The following is a 15,560-nucleotide window of genomic DNA, read 5'->3' as shown; positions in this document are numbered from 1 at the left end:
TGTAGCCATAACCTGGGCCAGGCAGCCATGCTTCACTACTCTCCTCAACCTGTCTCTAGTGCCTCACGGGAATCTGCCTCACTGCCCAGATTTGTTTCTCTCAAAATCAGGGAACAGTCGGGCATCCCGACCACAACCAGCTCAGTCTTGCAATTTTGGCTCTTGAAGTCTTAGAGTTTGGTTTCCTCAATCTTCTCATGTGCATTACCAGTAATGTGTGGATGTCCTTTAGGACATCTAACTAATAGAAATTTGGTCAAGGAGCTTTGCACTTTGCCATTGTCATTTGTAATTGTTAATATAATAGTGACTCTTCTGTTTTTAGATAAACCTGTGTTTGCTGCAAGCATCAATTGAAGAGTCGCCTGGAGCATCTTCTAGCAAAAGTGTCACCCATGTTTCTCTAATTGCCATTTGTTTTGATAGAATTGCCACACAGTTCCGTATGAACAGGTAAGTCTGTGTTTTATTCACTTAGTTCACATTATGCATTTCTTACCTGCTCTTACAAATTTAATCTCCACCAAATAACATTCCTTGAGGTGTTTCCTTTGGATGAGTTTGGCATTAACTAAAAATACTTTGAAATTTGTTACCTTAAATTTTCCAACTTCTGGGGTGCCTTTTCCAAAGAAATACATTTTTACCTTCATCTTAGAAATTGTAGCCCTACATAGGCAGAACTTGGGTTGTATTTACATTAGTGAAGTTGTATTTTCTATTTTCTTGCTACTGTTGTTAATACTTTTGACCAACTGTTTCTTCATTTATGCAGATGGGTTTCTTTTGTTCTCTTTTTTGATGTTCTTTTTAGTAATAGTGTAAGCTACTGGAAGTACTCCTTCCATCACTTTTTTCAGAAATTTATATTTTGTTATGCTGTAAACTACTAGGAAGATATCCTCTGTCACTTGTTTGTTCTCAACTCTCCCTTATGAGAGCGGACCAAAGGTCATTAGAGTGCAATAAAACACGATGTCATGCAACTCGGAGGATATATCCTAAGTATCTTACACTTCAGATACTCCATTACAGTGTTTGAATATTTAGGTGCTGTAAGTGGAGTCTGTAGACATTAGACTCTGTTCTTGTTGTGTCTAGAGACTTTTTATATATCTGAAAGAAACACGTTGTGATAGATTCCTTATCTTAGAATTACCCCCAGGCGTCAGACTGGATCTGGAAAGTTTTTGTCAGCAGTACCCCTGCGCGTCTGAAGGTGGCGTTGTGCGGTTCTGCGTCCGTCGTTGGCATCGTGGTCGCTGAGATGACATCGCAGCAGCTACTTAGACGCCGCCCTCGCACGCTGACGTCAGTTCTTTCTTTTACTGCACCAGCAAGCGCAGATCCGGGAAGAGCAAGTACCCCCAGTCACTTTTTGACTGACTTTTTTGAGGCCTTTTACCTCATTTCTTCTGAGTCGATCGACTCCTGGTGTTGTAGGGATGCCCGGTTTTAAGACCTGCGCAGGCTGTCACCGCATGATGTCGGTGACAGACCCGCACCGCGTGCGTCTCTACTGCCTGGGGTGCGACCATGACTCCAAGTCGTGCCCCGACTGCCAGGCCATGGCGCCGAAGACTTGCGGTCCCGAAATTTGCTGGAAGTCCGGCAGTCAGCTGTGTGCCGCTCAAGGTCCCGGTTCTGTCGGAGGTCGAGGAACCGGTTGCGGAGCCGTCACCATCGTTCGTCTGGATCCAAATCTTCGCACTCTGAGTCAGGTAAGTCGAAGCATTCCAAAAAGAAGTCGAAGAAGCGTCATCACTCTATGACTTCCCGTCGCGGCTGAGGGTGCGGGTGGTGCCACCCCCCCCTCCGGCACCACTTCCGACGTCGTCCGGTGCTACCGCCGACCCCAGTTTCAGCCCCAAATTGGACATGGCGCCGGATCGGCGTTGAGCGACGCCGGTCCCGACGCCGATGCGGCCTTTCTACCACTATGTCCATCCTCCTTATTTTCAGCCTGTTTCGCAGACTTCGGAGGAAGGGGAGGACTGGGAGGGGTCTGAGGACCCTCTCACACAACAGTGTGACTATGATCCAGACTGGGCAGAGGACTTGGGGAAGCCAGCGCCCTCGACACCTCACCTGACCTTGGCATGCTGTCTCCTCCTTCAGTGGCTATGGAGGAGGGAGCAAGTTACGCAGTGGTGTTGCGTAGAGCGGCCGAGGCCCTCCACCTCGAACTCCCTACAGTGGCCGTCAGGATTAACCTTCTGACAGAAGTGCTTCAGCCGGCGGCGACCTCTTCGGAGCCCTTGCTGCCTTTTAATGACGCTCTTTCGGACGTTCTTTTGGGCACTTGGTCCAGGCCCAACACATGGGCTCCTGTGGACAGGAACGTGGCCTGACACCATCGCCTGGCTCCGGGTGACCCCCCCCCCCCCTCCTCTTCACCCAACACCCCACTCCTGAGAGCTTGGTTGTCCAAGCCTCTGCTTCCCACCGCACCTGTGGATAGGGAATCCAAGAAGCTGGAACAGCTTGGCAACAGGCTGTTTTCATCTGCCAGCTTAGTGCTGCGGTCGGTGAACACCGCATGCCTCTTGGGCCGTTATTCCCACTCTGTGTGGGACACGGTTGCGCAGGTGCTGCCCCACTGTCCAGAGGAGGCCCGGACAGTACTCTGCCAAGCTATAGCAGCTGGGAGAGATGCAGCTAAGTTCACCATTCGTTGTGGGCTTGACACCGCCGACTCCCTGGGCAGGGCGATTTCCACGATGGTGGCGCTTCAGCGTCACGTCTGGCTCAGGACAACTGGCTTCTCGGGGGATGTCCAGAACACTCTGGCATTAGCCTTTTTGGCCATAAGGCAGATAGTGCGTTGGAGCGCTTTAAGGACTCCAGGGCTACGGCCAAGTCCTTGGGCCTGTCGGCCACTCGGCCTCCTCCGCCTTCTGCTTTTTGCTCCTTTCGCTGCCGCGGAAGGGGTACCCCAACACATTCATTTCAGAGCCACAGGCCTGCGCAACAACAACCTCAGTGCGACCGAGGACGCGGGAACCGCCGAGGCGGTTCTTGGGGCCAGCGGGCAAGTCAGTCCACTTCCACCCCCGCAGCATCCACTTCCAAGCCTTCCTAGTCCGTCCTTCAGGCCCATCAGATGCCAGTGGGCGGCAGGATTCACCATCATCTCTCCCACCTCGGACAAGTGGGTGCTGCAAATAGTCCGAAGGGGCTACTCCCTCCCCTTTGAGACTACCCCTCCAGCCATGCCACCTCAATACCACCGCATGTCAGGGGACCATCTTGCGCTTCTTCAGCAGGAAGTCAAGGCCCTCTTGGCCAAGGGGGCCCATCAAGCACGTTCCTGGGCTAGAAGTAGGTTGTGGTTGTTATTCCTACTACTTTCTGGTCCCCAAGAAGGACAAGGGCCTGCGTCCTATCTTGGACCTCAGAAACGTCAACCGCTTCCTCCGGAAGGAGAAGTTCAAGATGTTGACGCTAGCTCAGGTCTTGTCTGCCCTCGACCCTGGAGACTGGATGGTAGGGTTGGACTTGCAGGACGCATATTTTCACATCCCCGAACTTCCAGCCCACCGACATTACCTGCGGTTAACGGTAGGCCACAAGCACTTTCGGTTTACTGTGCTCCCCTTCGGCCTTACCAGCGCTCCTCGGGTGTTCACGAAGGTGATGGCGTTGGTCGCAGCTCATCGGCGCAGATCAGGGTTTCCAGTCTTCCCCTATCTCGACGACTGGTTGTTGAAGGCGGGTTTGCCCCAAGCAGTCGTCTCCCACCTCCAGACTACGGCCGACCTCCTGCTTTTGCTGGATGTAAGAAAGTGGCTCTGTATACTCTGCAGGTAAGGTACAGTGTGTACAGAGTCCAACAGTCCCCAGAGGTTTGCCAGAGTATAAAGTTATATAGAACCTTACTCTCTAAAGTGGTAGCTTGGTCGAGCAGTAAGGCAGTATCCGAGGACAGTGTAAAGCATTTGTTGTACACACTCAAATGGTCTCCCACACTCAAGAACTGAACTCTAGGCCAATTGTTTTGTATATAAAAATATATTGTTGTTTTATTTTAGAACTACAAGTAGGTATAAAAATACTTTCTCAGAATGAGATGCTCTAGTTGAATACTTTCAATAAGCAATAGATTTTTCAATGCAATAGATACAGTTGTTGCAATATGCAACACAATCCTAACACAATAATAACATTGAGCTCAATGGGAATTTTAAGCAAACTGCAATAACATTTACTTTACGTAGGTTTTTCTTACTCCGGGATGGATCCTAGATTCAGCCCTGGTGCATCTCCTGAAAACAGTTAAAGGAAATCGTTTTTATTATACAGGCGAATATTTGTAAGTTGCAAAAATCGACACTTAGAAGAATTTCTGGCAAAAAACAGGCAATGTTATCCTATGGAGTAAAGTTTGGTTATCGGTAAATCACAGTTGTAATTACTTTTTAGGGTCAGTGCTGGGCACCAAGATCCAGCACTGGGATCTCTCCTGGTAACAGGTGAGTAATTTCATGTTCGTTGATCGGGTGATTTTTAGTGAATATTTTAAAGTTTCAAAACCCGACACTTAGAAGAATTTCCAAGTGAAAACCAGTTAATGTTACCCTGTAGAGAAAATGCAAGTTATCGGCTTCAGGTAAGTACTAGACTGGCCGAGTTAAGGTTCTGGAGTTAGACTCAGGGGTCTCCCAGGTTCAGGTAGGTACAGTAGTTACACCCTCAGCGGCACAGGGGCAGCCGGGTGCAGAGTGAGTAGGCCCAATGTTAGCCTATGGCGGTTAGGGGGCCTTTGGTTGGTGGCTGCTAGTAGGCAGGCCTTGCGGCTCTGGGAGTGGAGCTCCTGGTCACTTACACAGGGCAAGTGGGGAAGTAGAATAGAACAGATTCTGCACTTCCAGTAGCACTCAGGCGGCTGGGTGCAGGGTGCCTTTGAGCCTTCGGTCGCTCAATGGATTTCAATGGGAAAGCTGTGTGATGAACAAAGGCTGCAAGCTCGGGGACGGAGATTCTTCAGGTGCGACCACCACTTCGTGAGGTAAGCTGGGGATCTGTAGGTTAGGTAGGCACCTAGGAGTTGGGCACAGGGGGCCACAGGGCACCAGGTGCAGGAGTGTCTTTTGGCGTCGGGAAATCTTACCCTCTGCTGGTCGCGGTTGGGGGGGGGGTCCCTGGAGTTGAGGCTGCAGGCGTCGTCAGGAGCATCGGGAGGGTCCTCGGTGCTAGATTTGTGGTCACAGTCGCCGGGTGTACATCCTCGTGATCTTTGTTAACTCAGGCACAGGCCGGGCTCGGCGGGTGCAGAGTGTGCTGGATTCGCGGGTCCTGGCTGGCACCAGGGGTTGTTGCTGTTTGAGCAGAACTACTGCTCGTGGGAGTCCCAGTCTTTAGATGAGCAAGGCAGTCAGGTCCTCCGGGGTTTTTGAGGTTGCTGACTGTAGGAAGGTGGATATCGGACTATGGTTACCCCCAACTTTTTGCCTAGTGTCTAGCTGGTTTTTCGACTTAGTTGGCCTGAGATCCTGCCATTCAGGGTCTCAGGCTGTCTGCTCTCTCTTTAAAATGGACTCCATGTACCCTAGGTACATACCCAATTGGTAAGGATCACCTTATTGGACCCTGTACAGTGTACCCTAGGTAGCCAGGGCATAGGTGTACCCTAGGCCTACCAGGGGCTGCAGCATGTATTATGCCACCCCTGGCCGGGCCTTACAATCAGACACAACTGGCTGATCACTCAGCTGGGGCAGGGTCGTGTAATCACCCCTTGCTTAGATATAGTATACCTATATCTACACTCACAATAGACACATGTGTACCTATCAGCCACTCCTATGGCAGGCCTTAACAATCCTGGAGGCAGAGTGCTTGGTAACATGTGAGATGGTGCTCTAGCATGAGCTGAGCCTGTCTGCAGCTTTCGGAACCATGTCCTTATAGCTGTTCTATGATATCGCCTACCATATACTCTTAAGTACCTTATAATCTTACACGGTTATGGTAACTATGGTTTGGCTTTATCGAAACATGTCGTGTAAGGTGTCTAACACTTTGGAATAATACCCCCATGCCATTTCTGGGGATGAGGATATTATTCCTCCCTTCTAGAGGGAGAGACATGTTAAAATCCTACTTTGCTGTTTAACTCTGACCAAAAGCCTCAGCATCACAAAATGGATGCTGCTGCCACAGACACGAGTCTGACCTCCTGCAGCTGGGAGCCCTCCCAGCCAGGGAGGCCTGGACAATAGGTTTCATGCTTGGGGGGGGGGGGGGGGGGGACGGGACTTTAGAGTACTGGGGCAGGGAGGGCTGAAAGGAATGAGACATGCCTGGGGCACACAAGGTGTTCCATGCATAGTCCAGTTCAAACCGGTGCTGGGGCACTCCAGCCCCAGTCCTGGCGCGAAACTGGACAAAGGGTAGGGGGTGTAACCACCCACCTCCCAGGTCCCACCCATAAGGCGTGACCTAGCAGGTATCCCAGCCCCCCAGATTAGTATAAGAGTGGGAGTTGGGCCTCAAGACTTTAGATTATCCTGAACCTGCAAAACTGAACAGAAACTCTGGACCTTCGACATTCTACTACGGAAGAAGACTGAAGAATCTCCCTTGTGGCCAAGGAGTGACCACCCTGGGCAACCAGGCACCATCCAGCGACCGCTGCTTGCTTTGCGACTGATCCTACGAGGGACGACTGCAGAGACTGACCAGCGCCGTGACTTCCAGACACCTCTGAACCAGATCCACACCTACAGCAAAGATGAGACCCGTGGAGGCAACGAGGGACATGGGACCGGCGACTTGAGAAAAGTGGCTAGTAACTGACTAGCGCGACTTCTGAGGCTTCCTCGAGGCTGTGCTTGGGGAATTGAGAAGCCCCAATCCCGAGCACCATCTGCACAGAAGATCAGCTCCCCACACTTCACGTGTTCTGCGTGGGGCCCTTCTGCACCTGAGTTGCTCGACGTGTTGTCCGGTTGCTGGCCCGTTGGCTAGTGACCTCTGTGACGACGAACCTTCAATTTTGCCTTGCTGGTCCGGCTCCTCCAGACTGGCACCCGCTTCCCTGTGAAAGGGAAGCACCCCAGACCTTCCTGGTCTGCGACAGAAGCAAGTCCTCCATCCTGCATGGGTTACGCTTGCCAAGGCTTGTTGGGTCCTAACTCGACATCGACGTCGCCGACAGCAAGAGCCTTCGTGGGACAGCTCGCCTCCTGGTTCTGGTCGTCCTCAACGCCTCCTGGTACCCGTGGCTGCTGCGACAAGCTTCACCTCTTCACCTGCATCTTCACGACATCGCCTGGTTCCTTCCTGGTTCCTTCCCGGCTCCTGGCTGGTGACCTAGACTCTGTCCCCTCTGCTTACAGGTATCCTCCTTCCTGATTCCATCCTTGGAATCCACCGGACACTCTTCACTGACTGCCTGTCAGCAACTTTCTTCAGGCATCCATAGGAGTCGACGACGAAACCCGACGCAAGTTCACACCTATGCACCCGCAGCCCGTGGGCTAGGTAACTTGAGTACTCCGGTGCTCACAAGGGTATTGACTATCCAAGTGTCTAGTTCCAAGTCTCTAACTCCTAGTTCCTTCCGAAGTGTCCTAAAACTCTTAATTTCTAAATACTACTATTTCTATCGACTTTAACGCATTACGCGTGAGTGTGTCCACTCTGCACCTGAATCCCGTGGGCCTCTCACTGCCTAGCAACTGATAGGACAGTGTAGCCCCAGCGATTCCCTAGGCCTAAGCCTATCCTGTGTTCGTGACAGTGGTTCTTATACCACTTACTTAGTATATGGTTGGCGTGGCCCCTAGGGCCTAACTGTATTACTTACCTGTGTGACTTATGTATGCTTAAATAAGACTGTGTTGTACTTACCTCGAATCTCATAAAGAGTGCTGAGGGTGTTTTGACTAGAATAAATACATTCTATTTTTTTTTTTTTTGAAATATTTTTATTAAATTTGCAAACACAAAAGAAAATGAACACCACTCATCGATCTTCAGGCGTAGCATGAGGTTACTACAAACGGAATTCAACAGTGCAGTATAGTTACAAGTGAGACATAAAGACATGTCATACGTAGCATATCGTCGTTCCCAGCCCGCACCCGTGCATCCGACAAGCACACTACTCTTGGTCACTGAGTTCAGCATCTGACGCGTCTGGTGGGGGCTCACAAATATTCCCTCTATATACATTCCACCCACTCCACACCAGGGACCATTTCCGGGGGCACCCTCTATGTATATATACCGATTTTTCAACCACCATTACTTGGTCCATGTCACGTATCCATTGCGCCAGGGTAGGCGCCTGCCCCGAACCCCATCGCTGGGCTATATTGCGTTTTGCCAGCATAAGCCCTAACGTCACCCATAGCTGCGTCATTCTCTTATGATCAGTTTGTTCCCATATGTTAAGGAGACATCGCCGAGGCTCAGGGGGTGTCACGATTCTGGTCACCTGGGAGAGCGTATGCATCACCTCCCTCCAGTAGACCGTGATGGCAGGGCATTCCCATATGGTGTGGAAGAAAGATCCCTCGTGGCCACAGTCCCTGAGACATTGCGGGGACTCCGCACGCTGTAGTTTAAATAGGAGTGTACGGGTGTAGTAAGTGCGATGCAAAATTTTAAGTTGGACTAGTCTGAACTTGGACGATATGCCCACCTCCCTGGGGGACGACAGCGCGGACTGCCACTCCGTCTCATCTAAGTCCCCAAGTTCTGCCTCCCATTTACTCTTAAGGGTCAGGAAAGGATCAGGGCGATTATTTATTATTTTCCTGTATGTGAGGGACGTCGCTCTTTGAATAAGATGTTCTGTCAGGAGCCGGTCCTCTAGGGGCGATGACTCCGGGAGCCGTGTCCCCGGTGGAATCGCCGCCCGGAGAGCGTGGTGGATTTGTAAGTATCGGAATGATTCAGATTCAGCCAAGTCGTACTCCGTCTGCAATTGGGGAAAAGTGACCACCTCTCCCCGTTTCCAGAGGTCCCCGACCCTGGAGATACCGATGAGGTCCCATTGATGGAATCCCTTGGTGGTGCGGAGCACCCCGAGCCGTTTCGTGTCCCAGAGGGGCGTAGCCTGGGTAATCCTTCCGGCCCAGCCCATTGCGCGCTGTGCCGTGAACCATATCCGGAGGGTGTGTGACGCGGGCCCCTCCGGAGGGTGACCTTTTTTGGGGTTGTATAGGGCTCCCAACACCCCCTCCCCCCCCAGCAGCTGCCTATCCATGCGGTAAGCAGGGTCATCTTGAGGCGCATGGAGCCATTGGTTTATGATCATAAGTTGCGACGCCCAATAATAGGTCTTGATATCAGGGAGGGCTATACCACCATCGTACCAGCCGCTGGTGAGCTTGTGTAGAGCTATTCGTGGTGCCTTGTTCTCCCATAGGAGGCTGGTAACCTCTGCGTTGATAGCCGTGAAATAGGAGGGTGCCACCGGGAAAGGGGTATTTTGTAGCATGTATAGGAATCTAGGGAGGGCCAGCATTTTGAAGAGCGAAGCCCTTCCCAGCAATGTCAGGGGCAAGGAGCGCCAGTGTTTGACGTCGGCACGTAGCCTTTGCAGGGGCTTCATTAGATTTTCAGCCATAAATTTGTCGCGATCCGCCGTCACATAAATGCCAAGATATTTGAAGCCATCAGAGGCCACTCTGATATTACAACTCCTCGGAAGGCGAGGCGGGGAGCCCTGGAGCATGTAAAGGATGGATTTCTCCCAGTTGATCTCTTAGCCTGACCTCCTCCCGTACGATGCACATATGTCGAGGAGACAGGTAATGGAGCGTGCCGGCGAGGCAAGGTACAGGAGGACATCATCGGCGTATAGGGAGATACGGTCCTCCCATCCCATCGTCCATTTGAGGCCCCGTATCACAGGGTCCTGTCGTACCCATGCCGCCAAAGGCTCTAGTGCCAGCGCAAAAAGGAGCGGAGAAAGGGGGCACCCCTGTCTCGTCCCCCGGCCCAAAGGGAAGGCGTCCGAGACGTGGCCGTTGACTACTACCTGCGCAAGTGGCTGGGTGTAGAGAAGCTGGATCCACGCGCAAATCTTGGGGCCCAGTCCCATGTGACGAAGAACCGCAAACAGGAAAGGCCATTCTACCCTGTCGAACGCCATCCGTGCATCTAGTGACAGGATGGCCGCGTCCTCCTCTATCGAGGAGCGGAACGCAACAATTCCATGTAGACGTCGTATGTTCAGGGCAGTGTTTCGGTGGGGCATGAATCCCGACTGGTCCGGGTGTATTAGGGTAGAGAGGTATGGCTGTAGTCGTGTCGCCAGCACCTTGGCTAGGATCTTCGCCTCCGCGTTCAGTAATGAGATCGGGCGGTACGATGAGCATTCGTGCGTCGGTTTGTTAGGTTTCGGGATCGCCACTATCGTGGCCATCCTCTGATCGCGGGGGAGGATCCCGGTCGATAGCCCGTCCCTATACATGGCTAGCAGGTGCGGGACCACTAGGGAGGAGTTTTGTTTATAGTATTCAATCGGGATTCCGTTAGGCCCCATCGCCTTCCCGGTGCGAAGGGCCAGAATCGCAAGTGTGAGCTCCTCAGCCGTCAGGTCCGCATCCAGGGCCGCTACGCCCGAAGGGGGCAGTCGAGGCATTGTGATGTCCCGAAGGAAGAGCTCATTGTCTGCGACGGTAAAGGAGGCCTCTGGAGTGTATATCGTTTTGTAGTGGGCCGCGAAAGCCCCAGCTATTTGCCTGGGCTCCGAGGTAAAGTCCCCGGTTCCAAGCTGAATCCGGGCCACCCACCGCGCCGCACGTTCCCCTCTTTCCAGCCATGCCAGGAGTTTGCCGGCTTTGTCCCCTAGTTCGTAGATCGTATGGTGCGTTGCCACCTGTTTAGCGCGTGCTGCCTCCCAAAGATGGGACCTGTATTCCTGCTGCGCCATGCGGACTTTATGTGCAGAGTCCTCGTCGGCCTGCGTGGCATGAAGCGCTTCCGCCTCACTCACCCCTTGCTCGAGCTCCAGCACAGCGAGTCGCTGGGTTTTCTTGTGAGCCGTAATGACGGAGACGGCCTGCCCTCGTAGGACTGTTTTAAAGGCCTCCCAGAGGGTTGCCGGGCTCCCGACAGAGTCAGTGTTTTCAGTGAAATAGTGTTTGGTCGCCGTTTTAAGGGTCTTACTGATGTTAGGGATTTTGAGAAATCCGGGGTGAATCGGGAATACGGTGCGGTTACAGAGGTCGACGGCAGCAAACGAGATGACCACCGGTGAGTGGTCCGAAATGCCCCTAGGAAGGTGTGATACTTCAGTCATCCCTTTGAACCCAGCGGGTGATGTGAAGATATAGTCTATGCGGGAAAGAGTGTTGTGTGCTCCGGACAGGAAGGTGTACTGCATCTCCTCTTGCCTATATGCCCTCCATGTGTCTATGAGGCCCAGCGCCCCAGTAAATTCTCGAAGAATGGAGGTGTCACCGCCGTGCGCCCTGCAGGACGACCTATCAAGCGAAGGGTCCATAGTCGCGTTAAAGTCTCCGCCCATGACAAGCTCGCCCTGTGGCAGCGCCAACAGGAATTCACCCAATGCCCTGAAGGAGGTCTGGTGCAGTGTCGGGGGGATGTAAACGGTCACTAAGTTGTACACTTTCCCCTCCCATTGGCAGGTCAATGCCGCAAAGCGACCATGCTCCTCTCGACGAGAGTCCAGAAGAATCAGGGGGGAGCGTTTGTTGATCAGTATGCCCACCCCTCTGGATCCGGTTGTAAACTCAGAATGTATCGCCATCTTGAACCCCCATCTGTCCAGGGCCTTGGTGGTAGTGCCCACTAAATGTGTTTCTTGCAAGAGTGCCACCGCAGGCCCCATGCGCTTAAGATACTGCAGCACTAATCCCCGCTTGATCTTGTCCCCCAACCCATTAACGTTCCAGGACAGAATACTGAAAGAAGGACCGCGCTGCTGTGTATGGACGTCTAGTAGTTTAACATTAGTCTCTGGTGCCATAGTGGGTGACGCCATAGTCTTGTATGGATGCGGGAGATGCGCACGGTCGTGTGTCGCCCTTGTGTGCCTGCACATGTCTAACAAGCCTAACGGACCAATGAGTAGTTGACAAACCTAAAAGAAAACACAAACCAACATTCCGAGAAAACCCCATACCCCCCACCCCCCTCCCTGCCTCCCTGCCCAGCGGATTTAGAACTACCCGCCACCCCAACTCAGAGTGCTTAGTTCCCATTAACTTGGTACTTGCGTGTGGGGGGAAGCCGCTCACAGTCCCGCCGCCGCTCCCCACACCATATGTTCGTCCCTTCATATATCCAAATGTACGGTGAGTCAACTAGGTCAAGAGTCTGCAGCCCCTGTTCGCCTCTAGGCCTCACCGGCCGCCAGGCGCCCCAGGCCAGGCCCGTCCACCATCCCCAACGATGGCTGTTTGTGTATAGGCTCGACCTCAAGGCACGCCATCCTCTGCTCCGGACCCCTCGACATCCAAGTTCCTAGGGGAGGCGGAGAGGCCGCCAGGGGCACGCTCCGTGCGACTTTTCGCTCTCGCTGGACGCCATCCCTCAAGCCACTCCGACACCTCTGCAGGCGATGCAAAGAACCATGTGCGACCCTCAGCCTCTACCCGCAGCTTCGCCGGGAAGAGCATGGAATATTTAAGTTCTCGAGTCCGGAGTTCAGCCTTGACCGCTGTGAAGTCTCTTCGCTGCCGCATCACTGTCGCTGTGTAATCCGGATAGAGGGTGACTGTGCTGTTGTCCACCCGGAGTGGGGGCGCACCGCGAGCCGCCTGGAGGATTGCATCGCGGTCGCGAAAGTTGAAAATGCGGGCCAGGATCGGGCGTGGGGGGGCTCCCGGTCGAGGCCTTCCACCCGGTACTCCGTGCGCCCTTTCCACCGAGAAGAATTTTGAGAGCCCACGAGGCTGCAGCTGTTCGGTGATTAGTTTTTCCACAAAGAGGTCCAATGCCGGGCCGCGTTCACTCTCCGGTACACCAACGACCCGGACGTTGTTTCTTCTGGACCTGCCTTCCTGGTCATCCAGCTTGGCCAGCAGCTGTTTCTGCACCTGTTCGAGAGTTTGTATGCGTTTCTGATGGTCGGCCGTGTCATGGGTGAGGGTTGCCGTGGCTGCCTCAACTTCGGTAAGTCTGGAGTTGATTTTAGCGACATCAGCCCTGAGGAGTGTAACCTCCGTGGAGATCGTGCCGATCGAGGCCTGCATCTGGGTCAGCGTGGCCATGACATCCGCCAGCGTAAACTCCGCCGTCTTATCCGGGGGGGGGGGTCGCACCCTGGTCCTTAAGGAAGGCGTACTTCTCAAGCTTCGCTTGTGCCCCTCCGCGGTGGCCCTTTCCCCCCATGTTGTCCGGCCCTCGCCGTGTCCGCTCCAGGCCCGTCCGGGCTCCAGGCGACCCGGGGTGTGTATGGCACGCGTGCGGGGTGAGCCCGGAGACGGCTCCGCTTGCTTCCGGGGATGTGAGATGTCGCAGATAGGAGTTGTGGAAGCACTCGGGCCGTGCCACTAGAGGCAGAATAGACTAGTATGGTTTGTCTTTCGGGCCGCTCCTTGCAATGTCACTGCTGTATGCAGGGCCGACCGGGCGTTAAGGACTGCGCAGTCTTCCAGGTGCGTTATTGCCAGCAATAATATCAATCTGATCGCCTACGACCCATCCACTGCGTCCCCAATGGCACAAGCATACTAGCAGCAGCAGACCACGTGGTGCAGGCCAGGCGTACCAGGGGGCACGACTTCCATCGGGATGAGAGGCCCGAGAATCGGCGGTGGCTGCGCTACCTCTAGACACCCACTATGTCCGTTCCACGCAGCAGTGTTGGTCTAAACTGAGGCGGTCCGAGTCAGGACGTGGCAACGGCCCCCCCCACGAGGGCGATGTCCTCCTCTCGTGGCGTCTGAGGGCAATGTTCCCGGGGGAGACACAGCCCCAGCCGGGGCTCGGGAGAGGTCCGATGCTTCAAGCAAGCGTCCGGCAGTTCTTGGCACTATTCCCCCCAGGGCCTCATTTGTAGCTTAGCGCTCCCTGCACCAGCCCACTCTCAGTCCGCGGGCATCATCCGGGGCGCATCCGGCATCGGGTGCGCACTGTCTCTCAGGGCGGGCGCAAAATGGCTGTACCGCGCACCTTCTGGGTTCCAGGGTAGTCCGGGTGGGAGCGCTCACTCAGCAGTCCACTGACCTCTACGTCGAAGGCCCCTCCACGATGCCTCCACCCCGACGCAGGCCGCCTCGTGGCTCCGATCTCGATCAGGTCGCCGCGTCCAGGCCAGGGGGGGGGATGGGAGGACACCGAGACTCCCCTCCGAGCTCCCAGCACGCCGATCGGGCTCCCTCGCTCGTGAAGTGGGGACCGGTGCAAACCACAGCCAGAGCGGGCAAAGCCTCGTCCCCCCCTCCGCAGGGACCAGGAAGGGGCCAAGTGAGTCCGGTCTCCACAACGCCGGGGACCGGCGTGCTCCGAAGTGCCGTCCCGCACGCAGGGCGACGCAGCTCCGCCCCGAGGTCACTCCAGCCCGGGGAGCCGCGGCCCAGCGCTCCGCCTGCAGGTAAGCCCCGTAACTTTGGAGTGGGGCGGCCAAGGGGGCCCGGAGTATCAGCGTCGGGATGCGGAGGCACTCAGGCACAAGGATACAGCTCCCATATGTCGTTTATTGGTGAAGGGTAGTCAGATCTTTTCAGGATAGACTGGCGGCGTGGAGGAGCTCGAGGCTCAGGCGGCCATCTTCATCGCGAGCCAAGCTCCGCCCCCATACATTCTATTTTTATAATATATCTGTTGTGGTGTCCTTTCATTTGGTATTCAGGGGGGTTGCAAATGGTATAACAGCTGGCTTCACATGCCATACAGAGTTTAGCCTAAGACTGCTCTTGTCCATGCTACCACTAGGATAGCTGGTCTATAAGGTTGACTTTACAACCAATCACCATAAGGGTTGTTTGGACTGATACAGGGTGTACACTAGAACTAGTGACATCATATATCTGGCCAACTTCTCACACTGACCACTGGAGACGCCGGAGTTTAGCAGGAGTGGGTTCGAGGGTCGATAGGCCGGTCGGCTGGGGCCAAGTCAGTTGGTGTAGTCCTCTTGTTAGCAGCTGCACGGCAGGTCTTCTTTCTTCTTGTTCTTCTTTGTAGTTTCGGAATTGGGATCTGAGGAAGGAAGGTTCAGGGTGCCAACTAATAACTAAATTTAGGGGCGTTATAGGTAGGGGAAGGTCAGGGACCAATGGGGCCCTTTCCTGCCACTCTCCAGTGGGAGGGGGGCAGGAGCATAGTCCTGATTGGTAGGGCTCCCCATCCTCAAGATGGCGAGAGCCCGGAGTCGTGCTTCACCTCTCCTCCCCCACCTGTGGGGTTGACAGAGGCTGGGCTTGGGTTTTCCCGCCAGTCTTCCTGCCAGAGTGGGGTTAGAACTGGTGGGGACCAGTCGCTGAGTACAGCAAGTGGTCTGGGGAGGCTCACAAAAGTGGCATGCCTTTGAAGCTTCCCCTGCCCATCCTGGGGGGAGGGGAGGCTTGGCACCTCGCCCCAGGATGTGCATAGTTGCAGGCCCGCGAGAGCGGATGGTGCTCTACCCAGGG

General features: G+C 54.2%; 1 protein-coding gene across 12 annotated transcripts in view; it reads left to right on the top strand.

Moving 5' to 3' along the window:
* Window positions 1-15,560, top strand: part of BLTP1 (bridge-like lipid transfer protein family member 1) — a 1,988,102-nt gene that overhangs the window by 697,596 nt on the left and 1,274,946 nt on the right. For all 12 annotated transcript variants that reach the window (XM_085641559.1, XM_085641555.1, XM_085641564.1 and 9 more), the window contains one exon: window positions 326-453. In XM_085641559.1, coding sequence (XP_085497685.1) covers window positions 326-453 — 128 coding nt within the window. The remainder of the gene's footprint in view (window positions 1-325; window positions 454-15,560) is intronic.

This window comes from Triturus cristatus, chromosome 2_2 (genome assembly GCF_964204655.1).
Source record: "Triturus cristatus chromosome 2_2, aTriCri1.1, whole genome shotgun sequence".
NCBI classification, from domain to species: Eukaryota; Metazoa; Chordata; class Amphibia; order Caudata; family Salamandridae; genus Triturus; species Triturus cristatus.
This window is presented reverse-complemented; position numbering and strand designations above follow the sequence as displayed.